Source organism: Pan troglodytes, chromosome 10, assembly GCF_028858775.2.
Source record: "Pan troglodytes isolate AG18354 chromosome 10, NHGRI_mPanTro3-v2.0_pri, whole genome shotgun sequence".
NCBI lineage: Eukaryota > Metazoa > Chordata > Mammalia > Primates > Hominidae > Pan > Pan troglodytes.
In genome coordinates, this window is record NC_072408.2 from 13,210,494 (window position 1) to 13,236,466 (window position 25,973).

General features: G+C 49.8%; 1 protein-coding gene across 1 annotated transcript in view; it reads right to left on the reverse strand.

Annotated features, from left to right (window-relative positions):
* VWF (von Willebrand factor) overlaps positions 1-25,973 on the reverse strand; it is a 176,571-nt gene that overhangs the window by 87,412 nt on the left and 63,186 nt on the right. The window contains exons 14-19 of the mRNA XM_001160508.8: positions 22,068-22,263; positions 21,096-21,311; positions 16,762-17,002; positions 10,937-11,031; positions 8,505-8,665; positions 561-664 (exon numbers count right to left, since the gene is read on the reverse strand). Coding sequence (XP_001160508.4) covers positions 561-664; positions 8,505-8,665; positions 10,937-11,031; positions 16,762-17,002; positions 21,096-21,311; positions 22,068-22,263 — 1,013 coding nt within the window. The remainder of the gene's footprint in view (positions 1-560; positions 665-8,504; positions 8,666-10,936; positions 11,032-16,761; positions 17,003-21,095; positions 21,312-22,067; positions 22,264-25,973) is intronic.

Consider the following 25,973-nt stretch of genomic DNA (forward strand, 5'->3'; position numbering starts at 1 on the left):
AAATGTTCTGAAACCCAAAACTTTGAGCACCAACATGACACCACATGGGTGGCTGAGAGGGTGACACCTTTACTTTCTGATGGTTCAATGTACACAAAACTTTGTTTCATGCACAAACATTAAAAATACTACATACACATTAAATACATATTTAAAATATTGTATAAACTTACCCTCAGGCTATGTGTATAAGGTATATATGAACCATAAATAAATGTCATGTTTAGACTTGGGTCCCATCCCTAAGACACCTCATTATGTATATGCAAATATTTCAAAGTCCAAAATAATCCAAAATCCAAAACAGTTGTGGTCCCAAGCATTTCGGATAAGGGCTACTGTACTAACCTGTTGAATAGTGTCTATGCAGGATGGACACAGGTGATGAAAAAGATTCTCCCCATTTTACAGATGGAGAAACACAGGCACTGAGGAAAGGCAGAGAGTAACCAGGTTCCCACAGGGGGCTGGAGGCAAGTGCGGAAGGTCCTGTGGCCGCGTGCGCCCTCACTCCACCCGCAGGGCCTGGGTCCCCGGCGCAGCCCCTCACTGAGCCTCACCAAGTGTTGCAGCCTATCTTCACTGTTTCTCCGGGGGCATACTCCTTGCCCTGATGGAAGCAGGGACACCTTTCCAGGGCCACACATCTGTTTCCATGCCGGACCTAAGAGAAAAGAATCCAAAAGTCCTCAGGGCCACAGTGACTGATCTAAAGCCCTCCTCCAGCCCACTCCAGGAAGTGTTGTCTGAGACTTGAGCCTATGGGGAAGCCCAGCACTGGGACTGGCACCAGGACCAGGGCTGAGCCAGGGGGACAGCTTCCACTGCAGGCCAAGCCAGGACAGGGATCCTATGCCCAGGCCAGGGCTTGGCAAACATGGGTTCCCATCTACATGGCTCCTCCCTGTCAACTAAAGACACTGACTGCCCTCTGCCCTCTCGTGCCCTGCTGGGGCACTGTAACCTGGACATTTTTGCAAAGGTACTTCAAAAAATCATGTCCAGAGGCCTTGAAATGCACATATTCTTACACCTAGCCATCCCAAGGAAAGGATTTCTCTGAGGGAAATAGAATTATGGACAAAGATTGATGGAGAATTATTTATCATTGCAAAAATAATTGGAAACACTTAATAGGAAAATGACTAAATCCATTGAGGAATCACCAGGTGCCAGTATCCTATGGTGCTATTACAATGGTCGTTTGGAAGAATCTTAAATGAAGTGAGAAATACTTATGCTGTTAATTTTTAACACAGGAAGAAAAACTGTATATACATATGGTTCCAAATGTATATATATTTCACAAAAAACTAGAAGGAAATACAGAATCTGCCTCCAGGTGGTGAGCTGGGATAGGCGAGTGGGAGGATTTTATTTTCTTTTTCGGTTTTAAATTTTTTTTCCAAGTGTTCTTCAATGAGCATGTATTATGTTTATAAAGAAAATGAACACTATATTGAATAAAATCAATAAGTACTTAATACTCTGGAGGTGAGGGCCAAATATTGGGCATAAGTAGAAATCGATCAGAACTAGAGTCTGGGGGCTGGTCCAAGCCACAGGCCCCCTCCTGCCCAGTCTCCCGTATCCCGGTTCACTCTTCATGGGGTATGCTCTACCTCCCCGTCCTCACCCCTCGGGAAACTACTTTCGTGAGCATGTTGTACTCCTCCGGTCTGTTGGGGCTGAGAAAATAAAAGAACTAAGAACTACCAGCCCCAGAAGAGTCAGCCAAACCCACTCTGAGCTCAACATGCAGACACGCTTCTGTCCCGACTCCAAGGGGCAGCCCTGGGTGCCTGTCCTGGTGTGGCCTAGCATTGGGGGTTCTCAAAGAGGCCTGGGTCACCCCCAGGTGAAGGACTGTGGCACCTTGGCTCCAGAGCTCCCTGCAGGGCGAGAAGCTCCCGGTCTGAACAGTTCCAGCTCCACGTGACCCAGTCACTCCCCAGACAAGTCTGAGCTCCCAGGCCTGGAGCTGGACAAATCCCTGGGAACAGGGCAATCTTGGGCTGAACAAAGGGCTTTCAAGGACCCAGGCTAGAATCGTATGTGAGCATGTGTGTGTTGGGGCGGTTGGGGGGAGGGAAATAGGAAGAATCCTCCACTGCTTAATGCCATCTTCACCCAACCTCAGGAGGTGTTCCTGCATCTCTGGAGGCCCAGCTGATGGGTCAGGATGACAGTGCAGAGCGTAAGATGCAGGTTGACCCCACTCTTGGTAGCTCTTACCTCCCGGAACCACTGTTTTTGGGAGGGAATGAGCTTAAGCACCCAGTAAGGAAGATGGCACCTTGGGGGGAGCTGGGGAGGGCTGAAAAACCTCTCTCTAGCAGAGCATTCAAAGCCTCTGTCACAATTAGGGTTCATGTCCACATCGCCCCGTCCAGTGTCAGCTCTGACTTAAGCCTGAGGCCCGCCACCTAGTGGCTGCTATAAGAATGACTGAGGTATCCCACGGATGCCTTACAGTCAACGGAAACCAGATAATACGCCTCCTTGTGGCAAATACCATGTGGGACAGACATGCAGGGATGGTCTCCAGGAAACAAAGCCAGGCTCCCCTTACCTCAGCAGCACATGTTGCCCCTCACCCTTGGGCAGGCCGGGTTGGGGGCTCCCAGGCCTCTTGGTCTGCATGCTGCATGTTTTTACCTCTCGCCACGATATTCAACCCATGGGACAACCCACCATGCATTCATGGCCCAGGGAGACCCTCCTGTCACCCAGGTGTGGGTCTATGGAAGCCCAGCCCTCCTCCAGCGGACAGAACACTCCAGTCCCAGCTCAGGTGTGAGATAACAACGCCATGACTGCAGCTGCCACCTCCTCCTCCTTCTGAGCACCCACTGCAAACCACGTGGCTGCTCTCTGCCCTGACTCGTGTTAGCAAGAGGAGGTTATTAATTCATGGACAGCAATATTATAATAGGACCTTGATATTAAGTGAGGACTGCTATGAAGGCCACAGTGGTGTGGAGTTAGGTCATAAGAGAGCTGGAGAAGAGACAAAACATAACCGTCAACGAGAGGAAAGGGTTTCCAGGACACAGCACGAGACTTCCTGACTTGGGAGAGAGCAGGTAACAATAGCCCAGCTAAAAACACCCAGAGAATCCCAAAGTGGCAAAGACATTCAGGGAGGTGGAAATTCATGGAGGTAGATAGGCGTGGAAATAAAGGGGTGATTTAGGGGATGGATGGGACGCAGAGGGGAGCTGTGCAGAGAGGCAGGGCAGGCCAGCGCAGCAGTCCCTGGCCAAATTTTGTCGCAAGTCACTTAAACCTCACAGTTAAAATGAAGAGAACCACCTCTGTCTAGTGTTTTTCCCTTCGGGACATCAGAAGGCTACTAAGATAAAGTCTATGAATGTCCCCTGAAGACTTCAGAAGAAAGCCTGGCAAAAATACTCGTCCCATCACTCACCAACTCATGACATCTTCAGTCCGAAAGGGGTCAGGCTGAGAACGTGGTCCTACGTGTTGGTCCACTCCAAGAAAATTATAAAGTAGGAAAATACTGGTCTTGTTACCTTTCTCTGAAAAGGCCCCATTGTCCCCAACTCTCCATACATGAACACCATCGTGACCCACTCTCCAAAAGCTTTTTTACCTTCCATCTGCCCCTCGTTCATTCTCCTACCCCATCAGTACTTTCAGGCCAAAGCAGCTGAACTCAGCCAGAAGCTTGCGAGGAGGAGAGTGATCTGATTAAAGCACTCCTGCTGAGCGTGATGACTCCTCCTATGAAGACTTATGAGGTTCCGCTTTTTTTAAACCTCTCGCTTGTTAACCAAAATGAATTTTTGCTTATTATATTTCAGTAAGCCCGACTGAGTGACAAATCATGGACCATGTAGGAGATATTTCTGAAACAGGCCCTTCTTTGGATCTTTTAAAATGTGCAACGCCCACATGTGAGGCCGCCTCTGGATGGGCCCATGAACCCAAGCTCTGAACTTTAAGAAGTGGTGCCCAACTCCTTCAGTCTTCACATGGGGCCAGTAAGGAAACTGGACATCCTGGGATCAGGGACATAACCACACTTCTCGCCACCAAGAGGCTCCTAATACCAGCATTTTGGGAGATGTAGCTGCTAGGTTTCAAACAGGAAGTCAGCATCTCCCAGACAGAGGCCTAACTGTTTCAGATTACAGGAGCCCTGGTCTCAGAGTCAGGAGACCAGAATTTCCACTATACAACTATGAAGGCTTGACCCGGCTCTGTTCCCTTTCTGTCCTCAGTCTCCTCCCGTGTGATAGAAGGGGCCGACATAATGGGACCTCAGGGTTTCTTCTTCTCCGCCCTCTACTATGCTCCCAGAGTTACCCTTGCGGCCGGACTCAGGAAGGGCGAGCAGGGCAGTGAGTTGTGCTTTGCTGTCACCTAGTGGTGGTAGCAGGTAATAGTCTAACTTAAAGAGATGGATGCTTCAGGCAAGCATGGCTCCAAGAATTTCTGAACTAGAGAAAAATACCTGGGAGATCTTCCAGCACAACCCCCTCATTTTATTGATCCGGCGGGTCTCAGAAAGTGAACACTGGGATCTAAAAAGTTGCTCCTGTGTGTGCTAATTCCCTGCAGCATCTCTGTTCATGGCAGGATTCACCGTTTCCCACCACGAACTTACTGTAATAGTTAGTGGTCATTAAACCACCACTCACTAAGCACCTCCCATGTGCTCGCTGCTCTCATCTCCAGTCTTCCCAACAGCCTGCAAGCCAATTTTACAGATAAGAAAATTAAGACGCCAAAATGTTAAGTGACTTGCCACTCACTTAAGTAGATGTTAGGAGACAGGATTCAAACCTGGAAGTGTGAGGTTCCGATACCATGCCATTTCCAGGCGGTTTCTCTGCCCTTCATTTATCACGGTGCGGACCACTTAGCAAAGGGACCCCCATCCTCCTCATTCCCATGCCAGGAGACCTTTGCACGATGGCAGGAGCAGATACAGCCTGCAGCTTGTGGGGTCAACCAGAAAACCTCTGCTCTAAGCAGGTGCCAGGCCTGGGACAAATCAGAAAGAGAGGGGTTCTTTCTCTGCCTCCGCCAATATTTTCAAACAGGTGCTTCTGGGCATACGGTGGACACTGAGAGACACCTTAGAGGAGGAGAGACAATCTTCGGCTGAGAACAGGGCTGCTCAAAGTGCATTCCCTGGGCCAGGGCCAGCCTGTGAGGACGCAAGCACAGAAACTAAGAGAAAGTGTTTAGAAAATCTTAGGGAAATTTGGCAGAGTCATGTTATGTCTGTTATATGTCATAAAAAGTGGGAAGTAAGAGTTTAGATTTAGGGATCATGAAAAAAAGGAAAGAAAACATTTTTTAAGGCCGGGCATGGTGGCTCACACCTGTAATCCCAGCACTTTGGGAGACGGAGGTAGGCAGACCACCTAAGGTCAGGAGTTCGAGACCAGCCTGGCCAACACGGCGAAACCCCATCTCTACTAAAAATAAAAAAATCAACTGGGTGTGGTCGCGTGTGCCTGTAATCCCAGCTACTCAGGAGGCTGAGACAGGAGAATCACTAGAACCTGGGAGGTGGGGGTTGCAGTGAGCCGAGACCATGCCACTGCACTGCAGCCTGGGTGACAGAGCAAAACTCTGTCTCGAAAAAATTTTAAAAAAAAAAGAAAGAAAGAAATTTTTTTTTTTTGAGACTGAGTCTCGCTCTGTCGCTCAGGCTGGAGTGCAGTGGTGCAATCTCAGCTCACTGCAACCTCTGCCTCCTGGGTTCACGGCATTCTCCTGCCTCAGCCTCCCGAGTAGCTGGGACTACAGGCGCCCGCCACCACGCCCAGCTAATTTTTTGTATTTTTAGTAGAGACAGGGTTTCACCGTGTTACCGGGATGGTCTCGATCTCCTGACCTCGTAATCCGCCCGCCTCAGCCTCCCAAAGTGCTGGGATTACAGGCGTGAGCCACTGCGCCCGGCTGAAAATATTTTTTAGTTGGGTGGGAACATATTATTTTTGTCATTGCTTTTGTTTTATTTTTATGAGAATTCATTTTTATTGTATTTACAAAAGCATGGGTCCACAGCAGGCTGGAAATCTAAGAAAAAGCATCCTTTACAGGTCTCTCCTATGGACAGCAGGAGGAACTGATGGGTGCAGCCTCTGAGACAGGCTTGGATAGTTACAAAAACAACAATGAAAGCTATTCCTACACTTCTGTAGAACTCTCTGGCTTTAAAGTGCTTTCACACACATCTCCTTGGGGCCCGCAGCCATGCGTCATGGAGGCAGAACAGGAATTCGGTGTCTACATAACACATGAGGTGACTGGGCTTCCGGTAAAGACTGAAGGATTGCACAAGAGCATGGAGTGGGAAAGCAGGGAAGCCTGGCCTGACGGGTCTGCCCTCTGCACCCCATTCCTGCTCCTTCTGCTCTCCACAGATCTGCCCCCGGGAAAAAGCCACTTCCCTTTCCGCTGTCAAGTCCTCAGAAGAATGCAGAATCCGTGACCCCTTCCCCAAGCCCTTAGTGACATCCCACAACCCTGCCCCTTCACAAGGGACAGACTGGACAGAGGAACACCCCGAGGGATGATGTCTGCACCATCAGATGGGCCCAAACAGGGTGTTTCCAGGCCCAGCCCCATTTTCTTTGTGTTATGGCCAGGAACACGTGTCCCGTGCTGCAGGCGGCACGCTGTGCACCCTTAATAAATTACACGGACTTCTCTGCTCTCTCGAATCTGGCCTCAATAATTTGCACACTCGCCGGCATTGTAAGGAAGCAGTTGTGAAAATAACCGAATCTCTTACAACATGAACTTGCAAGTTTAAATCCCCTGTGGCTGAAGTGCGAGTCACCTCGTCACATGACAGGTATCCAAGTGCTGTCCTCAGAATGCATGCCCAGTGCTTCAGGAATGAAACGAGCGCCTCACAGGACAGCCACGGCCTGTATTTGAGGTCTCACTGTCCTCTTTTTTGGATTTGGGGTCATAATATAATTATTGTGGTTATTAATATTTAAGGCTATCTGTATTTTTTCCTTCATGACAAAAAAGTTTGTTTCAAAGCATATCCAATGCTGACATAGTCCTCTGAGTGATGTTCCTTTTCCTGCTGAGTATGATGAAGAGACAATGATCTACGCCTCCCCCACACCAAAACTCTGAGACACTCTACCTAAGAGGCCCCAGGGATAAAGAAGAGCAATAAGGAAGATTCCCCTGCCCTCTCCTATTTTTTGTTCCTACCCAGGTCTGAGATTCCCCACCTTAGAGACCCTTCGTGATATCCACCTTCTGATATCCACCTTCTGCTAAGGCACCAAACAACCCTTCCAGTTCAAAGGTGCTCATTGGCCAATCGCTAGCTCTCCTCATCAGAAAAGATGGTTCCAAAACCCTCAGAGGCTAAGACAGAGGAGGGGAGAATTAACAAGAGTTGGTCTCTCTGTTTGGGAGAAGAAAGGGTTGAAGGGGAAGTAGAAAAGTAAGCATCTGTCCTTCACACACTGCAATCCCAGCCTTCCTGAGAGACACTGGTAATTGAGTCCACATTCCCTCTACAGAATATTGACAGGTCCCACAGTCCAGGCCACTTCCCCTCAAGCGGAGTCCTGGGCATCACTAAGTCCCCTCCACAGCCATCTGAGAGCCACCCTCTCCCATTCTGGCCTCCACAGCCCCTGCCCCAACTCCTCACCATTCACTTTGGGTATAAGGAATTGGAGTCGGGGAAAACAAGAAGACAGGATGCATTTTGAAAGAGAAACATCTGGAAGTTGCATCCTTCAGGGTGTATGCATAATCTATTTAATACTACACTGGCTAAGATTAGACTTGGGAGGGAGATAAGGAGGAGTAGGCATGCTCAGATCATTGCCACCAGCAGCAGAACATCCACATGGGAGCCAGGAGTCGCAAACCAGCACGGCCTTGGATGCATGGCCTCCATGCCTGTTTCAGGCACAGCACCGGAGTCATGGAATGTTAAGGGCTGGCCAAGACCTCATGACTCACATTACAGATGAGGAAAACAAGCTTCATTGTGGGGAAGAGACTTGTTGGGCCCATGGCTTGCTAGTGACATGGCAGGGACATCAATGTCTTTTTTTGAAATAGAAAATTATATGCATATACGTCAATCATATGCAAATATATGTGTGTCCCTCCATTTTCATAGCATGGAAGGCGGCCCCTGGGAAAATTCTAGTGGGAATGCTTGTTTTTACTTGTACGTATTTTCTGGAAATTCTTTGCTTCCTATGGCACTCCTGTAAGCTAAGTTCTTATATTTTTGTCAGATCCTGTGAGGATCAACCCCAGGCATTTTCCTAACAACTCCCTCCCTGACTTTGGCGGCTGACTCTGCCACAGAAGAGCCTCCCCTCCTCCATGCCCCCATTACCAGCACCACCTCCATTACTATCCGTGTTTAGACCTTGTTTCTTCCTCTCTCCGGCTCCACAGCCCCCTCACTCATCCCTGCCTACAAGAAAACTGAAGGGCAGGCACCAGCTCTGTGCCTGGGGACTCACCATGCCCGGGGGGCAGAGGCAGCCAGAGACACAGCCCATGCTCATGCACTCCAGGTCGTAGTTCTGGCACGTTTTGGCACACTCGAGCCCTTCAGCCTGCAGGTTGTCAGCGGGACACACCAGCTTGACCATGGGGGGCCGACAGGATAGGCTCCTTTTGCCTTGAAGGTAGGAAAAGCAAAGAGATGATTAGTGGAGGAGAGAATGGACCTACCTTCCACACTGTCCTTTGTTCCCCTAGAGTCTGTGACTAAATTCAAGAGACTCAGAGTTGCCCACTCGCGGGGACCAGCGGCGCCTGAGCCAGGGTCCCTGTGTGGGACTGGGAGGGCATCTTCTCACCTGGGCTTCTGACCTCTGGCTTACACTGGTGGCAGCTCTTCTGACCCCAGCTCTCATCTAACGTCCCATACTTGTCATCACCCTTAACCTTGCTATAGCAGGTTACATTGAATCAGGATGCATTGCAGAAATTTCCAGACCTAGGCTTGAAAAGACCTGAGTTTGGGTGCTAAAAAGGAGTTTTAATGGACCCAACAGAATCATTCCTAAATGGTTACAACTAATGTGGGGAGAGAAGGCCATTTGACCACAATGGCTTTAAAAGAGATCTCTGCTTGCGTCAGCCCCTGCCCAGCCACTCCATGCGAATTTGCAACACCCGCAACACTCCATCCCTGGACACTCCAATCTCCCCTCCCTGCTGCTTCCCCTCTGATATCCTATATATGTTCTTCTCACCATCTGATATACTACACATCTCACTTACTTGTTCACTGTCCTCCCCAAGCCACTGGGCCCACTAGAACGCATGTTCCATGAAGCCAGGGATTTCTATCTACTTTGCGCATTGACATATCCTACTTCGTGACAATTAGTAGGTATCAATGGCTAATTGGGTAATACTGACAGCAGATGACTGACACAGCACCTTTCTTTCCAAAGCCCAGGTGCACTTAATAGCATTTGTATCACATACTCGCTTCTCTGGGCAAAACAGTCAAAATTTCTAGCCTTATTTTTATATGGAAACTCTTGTTAGAAAACTGAAACTCCAAAAGGCTAAATGGCTTTTCCCAATCTGCACAGAATCCCAGGAGTTTCCTGACTTTGAAAAATATTACATTTTCCAGTGACCAGACCAGAAGATTCTGAGCAGAAGCACGGAAGGTAGGTCTGAGAGGCAGAATGCAACAGAGAGTGGGTGTGGGGGAAACTCTCTGAGAGGGACAGAAGAAGACACAGAAGGATGGAGTGATCTTGAGGTCACAAGTTCTGGTCTCAACCTTTGAGCCACCCATGCCCTCGGGATCTTGCCCCAGCTCTAGGCTGAGAGACGCTCTCCAGTCGGTCACGCCAGGAGCCAGACCTGTCACGCAGGGCAAGCCAAGAAGCAAACACCATGGCACAGAACTGGGTCCCTTGGACAGAAGGAGCCTTGTGGAAAGTGAGAGGCAGAGAGGGAAGCAGTCAAGCTGGAGATTGAAGATAGCCATTTATCTCTCTCCCACTGGAAGAGTCCTTTCTAAGCAAGGATAAGCCTTCTGGAAGCAAATAAGGGTGCTGCGATCCGTAAATGTAAATGTGAAACCCCCAGTACCAGGTCAGCCCCTTCTCCCTTCCATGCCTGGTCCTTAAATAGTACAACAGGCCAGGCGTGGTGGCTCATGCCTGTAATCCCAGCACTTTGGGAGGCCGAGGCAGGCAGATCACTTGAGGTCAGGAGTTCGAGACCAGCCTGGCCAACATGGCAAAACCCTGTCTCTACTAAAAATACAAAAAATTAGCCAGGTGTGGTGGCGCATGCCTGTAATTCCAGCTACTTGGGAGGCTGAGGCACGAGAATTGCTTGAACCCAGGAGGCAGAGGTTGCAGTGAGCTGAGATTGCACCACTGCACTCCAGCCTGGGTGACAGAGTGAGACTCTCAAAAAAAAAAAGACAGTGCAGCCACCGTTAGGACCTTCGAATGGAGAGCAACGGACCCAACCCTTCTCTTTCTCTCTTTCAAACCCATCCAAGAAGCCTTCTCAAGAAAGAGCTGTCTTCATCAGCATGTCCATAGGAAACAAGAGGCCATCAAAGAAGGGTGACTGTCATCACAATCAACGCCACCAACTCACAGCTATCCACTGGGATAAGGTCTCCACGGGCAAAATAGGGGTCTCATAGAATTTATCTGCAGGTCTTTCCCCTTACACGAAATCAAATACTCCTTGCCTCAATGGTCAGGATTGACACATGCAAAGACATGCCTTGGCCTGAAAGTCACTCACACAAACCCAGAAATGAAGGCGATCCTGGGCGAAGCCAGACCCATGCCTGGGTGCACACGCACATCTGACGGTGTCACCCAGCTCTCTCCCGCCATTCCACACGTGAGGAATCTGGGCAGGATGGAGTCAATGGGCCTTCCAGGGGGACAGTACTCACTGCGATGAGACAGGGGACTGCTGAGGACAGCGTCGGGCAGCAAGCTTCCGGGGACTCCACTCATGGTACAGTGCATGAAGCCATCCTCACAGTAGCTGCAGAGAAGAAAATCATAGCCGAGCTTCACGAGACTCGTCTATACTCGCTGCCTCCACATCTTCACCTCCCACTCACTCTCTGCCCCTTCCAACCAGGTCCCAGTCCCATAACCCCTCCTGAAGCACAGCTTGCTAACGTTACCAATGGATGATCCCCACGTCACTAATTCAGTTATTTGCTTTTTTCAGTTATTTGCTTAATTGATCCCATTCAACATTATTCATCACTGTTGAACACTCCACTCTTCTAGAAAAAAAAATTTCTCTCTCCAGGTTTTCCTCCCACTTCCTTGGTTCCTCCTTCTCAGCCTCAGCTTTCATGTGCCCCCACTGCCTGGCCTTTCAATATTGGCTTTCCCCAGGCTCTGTCCTAGGCTCGCTCCTCTTCTCACACTCTGCGGCCATCCCCAGCTCCAATCACAGACATGACTCATAAATCTACATCAGCAGCTCGGACCGCTCCTTTGAACCCCAGACCCATATACTCAAACGCCTACATGGTCTCACTAATGTAGTGAGTCTCAAACACACCTCAAACTCAGTATATTCAAAACTAAACTCATGATCCCCCGACCAAAGCCAATTCTCCTCCAGGGCTGATTCACTGAATGGTGACGCCATCCATCTGGCTTCGCAACCAGAAACCCAGGATCATCCCTGCCACTGTCTTCTCCCTCATCCTCTGTATCTGATTCATCATCAAGCCCTTGGACTTGGCCTCCAATATACCACTGAAATTCATATCCACTTTATCTCCACTGTCATGAGACAAGACACTATGACCTCTTGCCTGGACTACGTAAAAGTCTCCTAACTGACTGCATATTTTTATAAAATGTCTGCGGTTGCTTTGTATGTATGTTTAATTTGTATAAATGATATCACATAGCATGCTGTGTTTTGCTTTTCCCACTGAGCACCGTGTTTGTAAGATTCATCCCTGTGAAGACATGGACCACTTGTCTGTGACTTCTGTTGCACAATACACCTTTTACCCACTCAGTGTCCCAGTGATTGACATAGGTTGTCACCTGCTCCTCACCACCACACACAAAGCTGTGCTGAACATCTGCAGACATGTGTCCTAATGAATGTGTATAAGGATTTTAGTCTATCTGCACAGAGGCAGAAGGGCGGGGATAGCAGGTGTGAATACCTGACCTGCACATGATGTGCCAAGTACTCTCCTAGATGACTCAACCAGTCTATGCCTTACAAAAGCAGATGAGGCCCCCATGCCCCTCAGCTCTGCATTATCCAGATGTCTAATTTTTCCAGTCTAGTATGAAGTCATACTCATTGCTTTAATTTGCATTTCTCAGACTGTAATAATTTTATTCAGTTTTGTTTTGCTTTGTTTTGTTTGGAGACCAAGTCTCACTCTGTCGCCAGGCTGGAGTGCAGTGGCTCGATCTCGGCTCACTGCAACCTCCTACTCCCTGGTTCAAGCGATTCTCCTGCCTCAGCCTCCCAAGTAGCTGGGATTACAGGCATGTGCCACCACACCCAGCTAATTTTTGTATTTTTAGTAGAGACGGGGTTTCCCCATGTTGGCCAGGATGATCTCGATCTCCTGACCTTGTGATCTACCTGCCTCAGCCTCCTACAGTGCTGGGATTACAGGCGTGAGCCAACGTGCCCTGCCTGTTTTTGTTTTTTTGAGACAGAGTCTTACTCTGTCGCCCAGGCTGGAGTGCAGCGGCATGATCTCAGCTCACTGCAACCTCCACTTCCCGGGTTCAAGCAATTCTCCGGCCTCAGCCTCCAGAGTAGCTGGGATTACAGGCACGCATCACCATGTGCAGCTAATTTTTGTATGTTTAGGGGAGACAGGGTTTCATCATGTTGACCAGGCTGGTCTCAAACTCCTGACCTCAAGTGATCCGCCCACCTCGGCCTCCCAAAGTGCTGGGATTACAGGCGTGAGCCACCTTGCCCAGCTGACTGTAATGATTTTGAACATTTTTAATGCAGCTGCTGTTCAATAAATATCTGTTGAATGAACAAGAGAATCAGCCCTTCCCTTTCTGAGCACATGCAGAACCCGTGCCTTCTTCTGGTTTTTAACTAATACCTAGTTTTAAGGGAGAAAATTCCACCCGCCCCCGTAAATGTCATGTTCAATCTGTCATTTGGACATGACCCAAAAGCTTAATTTTCTAAAAAGCCTCAAAGATAGGTTTAAAATCAACTCCTGGCCCTGAGCCTGGTCTGCAGAAGAAGAAATACTCCGTTGTGATGGCCGCTGGGATGACCAAGCACGCGGTCTGCAGAACCTCCAGGCCATGGCATTTCACCCTCCTGCCACCTTTTCACGACCACCACTAGCACCTGCTCCAGCGAGGCTCATTCTCCAGTGTGTTGTCTAAAGAATAAAAATAAACAGCGGCACACAGGCCCCGAGGTCCTTCCAACACACCTCCGTGAAACCCGATTTTCTAAATGAAGTGGAAAGACAAGCTGCTGAATAGCTTTCAGCCCTGGTGCCTAAAAGAGAGACAAGGAGGACACAGACATGGAGAGGTCGCTGATGTCAAACCCTAAAAAGAGCCCAAAGCCAGGGTCACTCCCCAACCCTGTTCACCCAGGGGCCAAGGCGCACCTTCTCCCACCTTCTCTGTTTTAGTGAAATAGCCAGCAACAGTTGCTGCCCTCCCAAGTCATACCGACTTCCTATAGTCTAGCCTCTATCCTTACCACTGAAACACAGAGGCCACCATGACCTTCTGATCGCCAGATTCAACCGTCTATTCTCACTGTAATAAGGAGAGTTCAAGAATCCCTGGGCTCTAGTCACTTGCTGGCTGATTTAGGAAAGTGATAGTCTCTCTAAGCCTCAAATTCTTTACTAAAAAAGCAAGTCCTGCCTGCCCAACAGTGTTGTTTTAAGGTCCCAGAGAGAAACTCCTGGAAAACTATAGCCAGACAACTGTAGTAAAACAGCACTGGGCTAAGGCCAAGTCAGCAGTCCTGCAGAGGAGGTCCTTACTCCCTTCTGCCCTTCATTACCATGATATGGCACTGCTCTGGTTCTGCCCTTTTTACTGGCCTTTGATCTTTGGCCTCTCTCATGCAATCCTCTTTTTCTTCCTCTTGCCCTCTGAACATTCCCCCAAGTTCTGACTCAGTCCTCTTTTCTGCCCTCTGGCCCACTCCCCTTAGGGATCCTCACTACTCTCATGGCTGAAACTGTCACCTCCATGTACATCTTTCTCTCCACCCCAACCTCTCACTCACCTTCCAGACCCATTTCAAGCTGTTGATTCCATTTGTTCACCAAGATGGTAACTCAAAGTCATTAAGGCCAAAACCAAAGCCATCACTTGCCCTCTACCTCCAGAGGGCCCTCTTGCTGTTCTTGCATCACTGTCCTCACAGGCGTTCAAGTTCAGAACTCCAGAGCCATCTGCAACAGCCCCTCCTCCTCTCAAACATCCCACTAGTCCATCTGCTTTCCCAGCGTCTCTGGCTTCTGGCTTCCACTCTCCATTTCTACTGCTATTGCTTGATCCAAGGCCTCACTACCTTCTTATCGGTCAACGTCAATGTTTTCCTGCAGATGCTCTCCCTGCCATCATACCTCATGCAGCTCCCAAAACCCACCCCCTGAAGTTACTCTTGGATCCTATTTGCTCCCTGCTAAGAACCTTCCAGGGGCCCCATTCCTACTGCTCCAGCATCAGTGCTCACCCCCTCACTTCTGAAGACCCCTGAACCTCATTCCAACTTCCCTCCAGTCTTAGTCTTCCTTCATATAGCATGCGTTCATGCCAGAGGACTTACCTTGGGGATTGTGGAGTACACCTTGTGCGTTTAGTCCCTAGACTTCTGCTCCACCTCAAAACAATCCTCCAGGCTGGGCATGGTGGCTCATGCCTATAATCCCAGCACTTTGGGAGGCCGAGGCGGGCAGATCATTTGAGGTCAGGAGTTTGAGACCAGCCTGACATGGTGAAACCCCGTCTCTACTAAAATACAAAAATTAGCGGGGCGTGGTGGCAGGTGCCTGTAATCCCAGCTACTCGGGAGGATGAGGCAAGAGAATCGCTTGAACCCCAGAGGTGGAGGTTGCAGCGAGCCGAGATTGTGCCACTGCACTCCAGCCTGGGCAACAAGAGCAAAATTCAGTCTCAAAAAAAAAAAAAAAGAAGTGAACATGGATTGAATGTTAGACGTTATTAAGGAATTATTGTTCATGTTCAGGTTAATAATGGTACTATGGTTACCTTTACTTTTTTAATCGTTTATTTATTGAAATACATACTGAAGTGTTTGCAGGTGAAATGATGTAATATTTACAGCTTTTTTAAAAAACTATTCCAGCCACACAGCAGAGGAGTCAATAGACAAAATAAGACTGGTAAAGTGCTGATAATCATTGAAGCTGGGAATGGATACGTTGGGGCTCCTTATACTATTCTCTCTACTTTAATGTCTGTCTGAAGTTTTCCATAATCAGGACTTCTTTTTTTCTTTTTTTTTTTTTTTTTTTTTTGAGATGGAGTCTCGCTCTGTCACCCAGGCTGGAGTGCAGTGGCAAGATCTCAGCTCACTGCAACCTCCGCCTCCTGGGTTCAAGCAATTCTCCTGCCTCAGCCTCCCAAATAGCTGGGACTACAGGCACCCGCTACCACACCCAGCTAATTTTTTGTATTTTCACCGTGTTAGCCAGGATGGTCTCGATCTACTGACCTCCTGATCCGCCCACCTCGGCCTCCCTAAGTGTTGGGATTACAGGCGTGAGCCACTGTGCCTGGCCAATCAGGATGTTTCTAACTGGTCTTCCCTAGTAGACTATCAGGTACTGTGTCTGGTGACTGGATTTCCCTCTGTCGCCCGGGCTAGAATGCAGTGGCGCGATCACAGTTCACTGCAGCCTTGGCTTCCTGGGCTCAAGCAATCTTCCCACCTCAGTATTTCAAGTGGCTGGGTCTACAGGTATGCACCACCATGGCCAACTATTTTTTTTTCTTTGTATATAGGGACAGGGCCTCACTATGTTGCCCAGGCTGCTCTCAAACTCCCAGGCTCAAGCATTCCTCCCACTTCCACCTCCCAAAGTGCTGGGGATTACAGATGTGAGCCACTGCCCCAGCCTGGCTCATCTTTAGACCACCGATTCTTAGCCAGAACTAAGACAGAACAGGTGACAGGTAAGTGTTTGCTCAACAAATGTCCTGTTGTAAATTTCTTCCATGCTCATGGCAACCTGTTGAAACCGACCGTCACAGAAGGCCTAGGCAAAGAGCTGCAGGAAGCAAGCATGATTTGGAGCTATTTTGGGGAAGTGCATGAAGCAGGTCAGGGTAGCAATGCCCCATGGAGGCAGCGCTGCAGTGGTCCATGTTCTTCCTGCTCAAATGCTTCAGCTTGAGAATACTGAAAGCAGGCCGGAAAGGAGGGTGACAGGCAGATCTCCCTTTTCCTGATCCAGAAAAGGAAAACTGAGACCTAAAGCCCAGAAATGGGGGCCAACACATAACAGTTGGCAATAAAACTCAAGAACTTCTACTGCCAGCCAGGAATCCCAGTTCCCTGTGCAGTAAGGAAGTCAGAAGACCTGGACCAAATCCCAGCTCCGCTTCTGACTTGCTGTACAGTTCTGGACAAGTCACTTCCTTCCTTGGGCCCCAGTTTACCCATCCATGAAGTAAAGGACTTGGGGGTCCCGTTTTCCTCCCCAGCTCTGCTGTTTTAGAGGTCCCTGACACTGCTGCCTGCACTTACCACATGGTGTGATGGTCTGAGAAGATGTCTTCTGGCTGGAAGATCTCACCGTCATAGTAACAGGGGCACTGGGCCTTGGGCACGCAGTCCCCCCTCTCATCCATGTAGAGCCCTGGGGGGCAGAAGCAGCCCTCCAGGCAGGCCTCATTGCATTCCTCATCCGGGTAAGAGAGAGAGCGGCAGGTCAGGTTGCAGGGGGTCCCGCACTGCAGGTACACCTGGCCTTTCGGGCAGTTCAGCTCTAGAAGAGAGAGGAGAAGAAGTAAGGCCTCAGCGGGAATGTTGGACAGCAAGGACTGTGGTTCTAGGACTTGCCACCCCTTGTAGCTGTGACCCCCAATTATTTAATTAAAATTTTTATTGAGATAATTGTAGACTTGCTTGCAATTACAAGAAGTAATGCAGAAAGATCCCATGTACCCTTTACCCAGTTTTCCCCAAGTGACCCCCAATTATATCTATATGGTCACCAACTTCCTTTCCCACTATGAGCAAATGTGTATTTTTCAGCATGCAGATATGTATTATAATTATGAGGGCACACATTTTCTCCTTTCCTCAACCACAGGGAATGTGCATTAGTCATCTCTGAATTCTCAAAGCCTAGGATGTAGTAGAAATCCTGGCAGGTTTTGAAGCTGTGAATATTAAAAAGTACTGGGAATGACGGGCAAGGGCATACCCCGTGACAACAATGAGTACCATTTATGGAGCACCTACTGAATGCCTTGCTCTTACGTGGGCTCTATGCCTCATGCCGAGTTAGCTCTCATCACCCCCTTTCAAGAAACTTAGGCTGAGTGACTTGTTAGGGGTATACCTCACAGGAAGAAGCAGAGGAAGGATTTGAACTCAGCTCTCTGCAGCCCTAAAGCTCATGCTCATAACCCTTACTCTCTAGAAAGAAAACAGTCCCTTTGAGGACATGCTGGTCCCAAAGAGGAGGGACACTCATACCTACCACAGCGAAATGGGCTGCACCCATCTGCCCACAGCCCTCACCCTGCCTAGCCTCCCACAGAAAAATACTGCAAGAGACACAAGCCAGGAGGAAGTGTAGCAAAGTGGCAATGCAGCTAAGGGAACGGGCTCTGTATCCCAAATACCTGGGTTCACGCCCAGGTCCACCACTAGCTGGCTGTGTGAGCTTGGGCAGTATCCTCACTGGATGGAATAACAGTATCCACCCAGTCTTTGTGAAGGTTGAATGAGCTAACACATTTAGAAGAATGTCTGGCATTTGGAGAATGTTCACTGATAATAATTATTATTCTTATTGCTAAGGAAACAGCCCCAGCTCAGCGGTCCCAAGAAGGAAGGAGTATTCCAGAGAAAGGCCTAGGCCTCAGAAGCTCTGGCATTCTGGTGACAAAATTCCTTATGGGCAGGGTGGAAGACAGGGAAGGTGTGGGGAGCATTCTGCCCTTTCAAAATGCCTTCCCTGTGCAGACCAGCTGCTGCCCAAGAAATGAGAACCTCACCCTGGGCATGCTTCTTCTGAGACCATCACAATCCTTCCCCTCTCTGTTCAAATCCATTGCTCCAGCAGAAACCTACTGGCAGGGCATTTCACAGATGTTATAAAAGTAAGCCTTGGCCATGAGCCTGAACAATGGAGTGGGGAGCCTCTGGAGAGACCCTGCAGCCTCCCGCTCCTACAACCACCCTGAACTTGGTGTTTGAAGGTAGCTGGGAAGGGAGGGCCTCTTTAATCCTATTAGACATTGATTTTTCTCTGCAAGAATGGAAAGGTTGGATTATTGGATGAATACTGAGGGAGTGTAGGTTAAGACAGGATGTGTTAGACAATAAAGATGGAGATGTCTTTCAACCACCTGAGCCTACAATGACAAGGGCACATTTTACCCATTAAAAAGCAGCTAGACTTGAGAACTTTCTTTGTTCTGATAGGCTATCTCTAGAGCTGGCTTGGAGCCTTATTAAATTTCTCCTTTAGCCTTCTTCCCCAAAGAAACAATGCACATCTCAGTTTAGCAGACACTTCTTGTGTATCCACTGCATGCCAGGGGCTATGCTAGGCCCAGGGAGGCAGAGATGGCCAGCCCCGGTCCTTGCCTTCAGAAAGCCTGTGGTCCTGTCTTCCCAAAGGGAGCACAACCAATTTGCAAGAGGAAAAAAAATGTGTGTGCTTCTCATCAATCTCCTCACACCATCCCACAAAGTAGCTACATGGTAAGTCTGTGCTCCCTGAATGTCTCCAATTGATGTGACCTCTTCTTACGAATAGATTCACTGGTTTAGGGAGCTCTGTTCATTTCTCTGGAAGAGAAAGTGGAAGTGGGTAGAGGGGACAGCTGAGCCTGAGCTCTTCTCCAAGTCAAGAAACGATTGGGGCAAGAACCCAGGAGACTTACCCAACTGCCTTGGGTACAAAGGGACAGCCCAAGGCCATCTGGTCAGCCTAGTCTCTTGTCACATAAACCCACAGAGACAGACCCCTCTTGTCCTTAACAGTCTCCAGGGAAAGCTCCTTCCTACCACCCTTTCTACCCTATCATAATGCCTCAGGAGTCAAGACATTCTTTAACTGAATCTTATCCCCACTACTGAAGCATCAGCCCGTTTCCCCTGTTCTGTTCAGTGGAGGTTAAGAATGGCTGTTCATGACAGATTAAAGAATATTTCAGTGGGCCCTTAGCATTCCAGAAGAATGTCCTAAATTAGGAAATCCTGCGGATGCTGCCGCATACTGATAATGCATCATTTCTAACATTGGTGGACAAGCAAAGAATATTCACAAGCAGCATCTCATTCACTCCTCATTACTTTCCCCAATTTCTAAATAGCAAATGCTAAGGAAGAAACTGAAGTGCAAAGGGGTTACGTGAAGGGTTCAAGGTCACATAACTGGTACCTCACGGGAAAGTTGCCAGTAAGGACCCAGACCCAGTTGTCCCAGCCCCTAGCCTGTGGCTCCTCAAGACATCCCAGAGCTGGAGGAATGGGGAGGGCACAACTACTGCATTATGTGCTTGTCCCTTTCGCCCTTACTATTGTCTCTGCTCCTCTTTCATATGACATTTCTACAACTCAAAACATGAGTTGGCTCATTGGACCCAAAATAGTAGCACTTCTAGGGTCCCCATGCCTACACTGCTCCTTAAATATAGATGCTAATTCCTTTCACTGTTTCTCATAACTCCTCTTCCAACAGGACCATCTACTTTATTTATATATATATATATATATATGTACACACACACACACACACACACACACACAGGGTCTTTCTCTGTTGGCCAGGTCAGAGTGCAGTGGTGCGATCATAACTCACTGCAGCCTTAAATTCCTAGACTCAAGCAATCCTCTTGCCTCAACCTCCCAAGTAGCTGGGACTACACCTACATTTTAATTTCTAAACACATCTACTTTACCCTAAAAAACAGAATATCCACTATGCCTTATTCTTAACAGAATATACTCGTCACTTCTATGCCTACTATGATTCTACCATTGGAAACAAGTCTTCTCTGCCAAGAAAGCAGCTTTTTAAAACCCTAGCCAAGTACACGTCCTCCAGAAAGCCTTCCTTGGTTTTCCCTGCCCTGAATCTACTCATCCTTTTACTTAGTAGGATAGGTATCTAGTAGGGCGGCCGTTTCCATCTGTGACCCTAACAGGAAGTTTGGAGTTCTACATCATCACTGTTGCCCGACCACACTGGGCATGCAGCAAATGTCCCCAGAGCAATAACAAAAACAAAAAAGTGAGCACAATCCAGCCACCCAAGGGACCAGAGAGTGGGAGGAGATACCAACTCTGGTGCCAGAAATCCAACAGTGCAGAGTGAGAATCTAAAGCCAACTGGGGACAGTGATGTAATTCACCTTTACGTAACTTTATACAACGCCAGAGGTTTTGTCCATCGGTGGTTTGCCTGGAGTTACAAGCAAAGGGTTTGTATTGAATTTCCCATTGCCTTCATCAGACTCTCAAGGGATGCGGAGACCCAGTGGGATCTGGGACCCACTCGCTCCACAGCCTGACCTTACGTGTGCTGAACGAACACTAGGTGGCAGCGGCCACGGGAAACCCAAGCTTTGCAGGGACCCCCAAGTTCTAGGCCTCCAGGTAGGAGGAGCCAACCTGTCTTCCTGGAACAGGCCCGAATCATCAGCCGGTCCCCACCGCCTGTCCTGCTGGGAGGTGGAAGGGAAAAGTGGGTGCAAATGAACCGTCCTCCCCACGCATGTTTGTCACAATGCCCTACGCCCTCTTTCCACAGGAAATAACGCAGAGAAAGGGCTTCGAAAAGCACACGTGGACGGATTTGGGGGGCGGCCCGGAGGGCTGCGGGCAGGGAGGGCACGCACCACAGCGGCCTGGCTCGCGCCACGCGACGCTCACGCCTCTCCCCGCGCAGGCCGCGGCATAGCTGGCCAGGGCGCCGCACAGGCACTCTCGGCCGTCCGAGCAGGAGCACACGTCGTAGCGGCAGTTCCGCAGGTAGGGCAGCGGGCTGACGGCACGATGGCAGGCCTCGAATGTGGGGGACGTCAGGACCGCGCACGCCTCCTCGGAGAACCTGGCTGTGGGGCGAGAGGAGCGAGCCTGGGATGTGGTGGGGAGGAGGGGGGTGCCACGCCCTCCCGGTCAACACTCCCCTGGAAATAGCCCAGTGCTGCTAATAGAGGGCTGCAAGGTCACGCAGAGAAATCTGCAAATGCCACCCCCACCCCCAAGTCCATTTATCTTACAATCATCTAACGCTGAGTTTGTAAGCTGCTGCTGCAGGAGACTGGGAAGGTCGAAGGACGGGGACTATGGAATTTATTTATTTATTTTTTTTTTCTGTAGAGACACGGTCTTGCTCTGTCGCCCGGGCCGGAGTGCAGAGATGCGATCTTGGCTCACTGCGGCCTTACCTTCCTGGGTTCATACAACCGTCCCACGTAGCTCCCAAGTAGTTGGGATTACAGGCGTGCTCCACCACGCCCGGCAAATTTATTATTATTATTATTATTATTATTATTGAAATGGGGGCTCCCTACGTTGCCCAGACTGGTCTCGAACTCCTGCCCTCAAGCGATCCTCCCGCCTCGGTAGACTTTTTTTTTTTTCTTTCCCGGGGGTTGGCCCGTGGAGGGCGCCCAATAAAGGGACTTTGAAGAGCAAATGGCCCAGTTCAGTTGATCAAGTGCCGACGGTAAGAACAAAGCCCCACCCCTTTGCTCGCTCCCCGCCCCCGCCCTCCGCGGTGGGAGCACTGCCTCCGGAACGCACTGCACTAATGTGGAGACCTCGAGATTCTGCGAGGTCCCTGCCTTGCCTCCGGGTTCACATACTCATGCGCGGGTTGAGGGCGCAGGGATCGCTGTGCTGCTTCTGCAGGTCCTGGCAGTCCCCGTGCAGCTTCCAGGCGTTCCCGAAGTCCTCCACCCGGGGCTCCGCCAGCCCAGAGGGGGTAAGGAAGTCGTCGCCCTGGTTGCCATTGTAATTCCCACACAGGCCGCAGGTCTTCCCGGCGTAGACGGGGGACAGCTGCAGGAGAGACCAGGCCACTCTGGAGCCGCTGCCGCGAAAGCAGAGGCATAGTTGTTTAGCTAATGAGATGGTTTTAATAAAAAAAAAAAGTTCCCCGGGTGAAAAATAAATATGAATGTAATAAAAGGCAGCTAAGCCCTAGGCTGCAAAAGGGGGGGGGAAAGTGAACTGCAGTGTAAATTTACCAGCTCCATCCCTGTTCCCAAATCATCAGAGCCCTGTACTGCCACAAGAGATTTTAGAAATTATCAGATCATCTAAGGATGGAGAAGGGAGGCCCAAAGAGGCAAAGTGGCTTGCCTAAGGTCGGGGAGGTAGTGGCGGAGCTAGGGTAAGTAGGCAGGTTGAGCCCAGCCCGAAGCGCTCTGCCCTCTGTGCCATCCACACCAGTGGGCCTGACCCCCCCCCACCCAGAGTCATGTGCAAACTCAAGGCCCCTCTATATAGGAAGACTTCGCATTGGTCACTCGGTGTGGGCCCAGCAGGCTGCCAGGTGTGGTCCAAGCCCTCCGGGAGCTCACGGTTAATGACAAGAAACACCTCCCCACAACCTGCTGCCTGCCACTCAGGCCCTGGGCATCACTGAAGAGAAAGGGCCACGAGCCACAGAAGACTCTGAGGGTGATGATGGGTAGGAGCAGGAGTCTGCAGAGGCTCTGAGGCAGCCTGCCAGGGTGACAGCAGCAAAGCAGAGGCACAGTTCAAACTCCAGGCCATGAGCATGTGGTTTACTGTCCATTCTCAGAACTGAACAAAGTTCTGAGCCCAAAGTGCACATTCGGGGACAACCAGCAGAGTGGAGCCCGCCCTTCCCCCACACAGCTGAGGGCATCTGCTGGTTTCTACGGAGAGGACCCCGATTTGAAGGTGGAGCAGGGGCTGGGACCCAGGAGTCCTGACTCCCTCTCCACATGTCATTACCAAGGTGGGATGACCTCTCTGCGTTCTGAATCCCTCAGGGGCTAGGGTCAGCTCTTAGAGCCCCTTTTCAGCTTCCAGCTCCAACCTAACAAAATGCAGGGTTAACAATCCAGTAGAAGGTCCCAGGCCCATAGAAATCGAACCCAAGTAAACACTGTTAAGAAAGGGGACAGAGTAATGTTTCCTTGTTTGCTTGACAAATACCAAATGTTGTCACATTAGGCCTTCTCCCACCTCCTTATTTAAAATTTAAATCCCCCCAATCCTGGCACATCCTGCCCCTTTCTCTGCTTTATTTCCCCCAGGATCTATCACTTTCCGATCTATAATATAATTTACTTGTTTGCTTTGTTTATTGTCTGTCTCTCTCCATTAGAACTTAAGCTAAATGAGGCAAGGATTTTTGTCTGTTTTGTCTCACTGCTGTAATCTCAGCATCCAGAATGGTGCCTGTCTTAGCCCTTCCAGGCTGCTATAACAAAATACCACAGACTGGGTGACTTATAGACAACTGATATTGATTGCCCACAGTTCTGGAATCTGGGAAGTCCAAGATGAAGGCATCAGCAGATTTGGTGTCTGGTGAGGACCCTGCTTTCCGGTTCATAGATGGTGCCTTCTAGCTGTGTCCTCACATGGTGGAAGGGGCTAGCAAGCTCTCTGAGGTCTTTTAAAAGGGCACAAATCTCATTCTTCATCATCTCCCAAAGGCCCCACCTCGTAACACCATCACCTTGGGGGTTAGGATTTCAACATATAAATTTGGGGAGGACACAGACATTCAGTCCGCAGCAGTGCCAGCAGACACTCAGTAAGTGTTTGTTGAATGAATGAATCGTTGAACAAATGAATGAATAAGTAAGTGAATGACTAGGTTCTCCTCCTGATGCGCTGGAATGCAATGCCCGCAGTCAGGGCACCCTGGGCAAGGCGGCATAACTGGTGGTGCACCTCCATTCCCTTCCCGCCTCTCAGCATCTTTTCTCTCTCCTTTCTCAGAGTTTCATGCTCCCCAAAGGCCTTTTCATTCACCCCCACCAGGCCAGCCATCACTCCCATGCCCCACTCTAAAACCAGGTCTTCTCCCATCCCCTTGGCTTGTCTCGGAGGTCAGCTCGGCCAGGGTTAGGAGAGTGGGGGCGACACTTAGAGACTCTCTTAGTGTCACTTAGCGACACTCACTATTTGAAATAAACCTCTGCTCAGTGACAGTTCTGACTAAATGAAGCCTGTGCAAGGATCTTTTCCACACCGCTATGCCTAAGGCAGAGCTGGGCCCTGCAGGGCAGCCAGCAGGGCAGGGAAACAGCACACAGAGGATGTGATTTCTGCTGGCTGGAGCCTTGCTGCCTGGACCGCCAGCCCCACGGGGACAAAGCGTGCACACCACACCCAGGTGAAGGAGACCAGGGGGCCCCTAGCAGCACCTCCTCTTGCACCGCCTCTGCCCCAGCTGGCCTCCCTCCAGCTCTCGCCTCCACACTTCCATCCCCAAAAGCCCTGGTGTCAGTATTCTGAGGCTCCCCACCTCCTGCCCCAACTCAAACACCCCCTTTCCTGCTTCATAATAAAACCCACAAGATAGCCCCTTTCCATGAGCCCCAGGAATCTGTGTAAAGAAAAAGAAAAAAGAAAAATATATATAAAAAGACAGTTCTATAGGCCATGGGGTCATCTGACCCTGTCCTGAATCTTGGCCAAGGAAACCTCTTCTTGTTAGCTAAACTGACACAAACCCACCCCAAAGATAACCCTACATCCCCTCCCACAGAAAGAACTTGGCCTCTCTTCTCCTCAGGGGAGAGACAAAGACCAAAGAAACCTGAGGGGAGGAAGGGCAGCTGCCCAGGATGAGAAGTTACGGCCCTGCTGATCAAGGGGAGAAAGTGCATGGGTGGAGAGCACCCTCTCTGTGAGGTGGGAAGATGCTGAGAAAGTGGACTGGCTGGCCGGGCGTGGTGGCTCATGCCCGTAATCCCAGCACTTTGGGAGGCTGAGGAGGGTGGATCATTTGAGGTCAGGAGTTCAAGACCAGCCTGGCCAACATGGTGAAACCCCATCTCTATTAAAAATACAAAAATTAGCTGGGCATGATGGTGGGCACCTGTAATCTCAGCTACTCGGGAGGTTGAGGCAGGAGAATCGCTTCAGCCTGGAAGGCAGAGGTTGTGGTGAGCCAAGATCGTGCCACTGCCCTCCAGCCTGGGCAACAGAGTGAGACCCTCTCTCAAAAAACAAAACAAACAAAAAGAAAGTGGACTGGCTAACGTGAAGCACCCCCTTGAAGACCGGGGTGCAGGAGGCAAGACTGGTCAGGAACCAGGAGACCCGAGTTCTGGTCCTTGCCCTGTAACTAAACGACCGTGAGGCCTAGGGCAAGTTACTCCTGCTCCAGAAATAATGGCTCTTTATTTCCTACTGGAAAAGGGAGGTTGACAAGAGGATCTCCCAGACCTTCCTGCTTTATGGGCTGTGGTTGCAGGTTTATTTTCATAAAAGGAAAAAAAAAAAAAGGAGTTAGTTTGAAATTCCCTCAGGAGCTCTAAGACAGGAGAAAGAACATAGCCACACGAGGATGGAGGACGCCAGGATCTCCTGGGTGAAACCTGCCACCCTGCCCCTGCCACCCAGGATTATAGCAAGGACCCTGTGGAGCACAGGACCCCAGGAGGCAGGAGGAGGCTCTCCAGGGATCCCAGGCATAATCTAGCGCAGTGGTTCTCAAAGTGTGGTCTTGAGACCCATAGGGGTCCCTGAGACTTTCAAGGGGTCTGCAAGACCAAAAC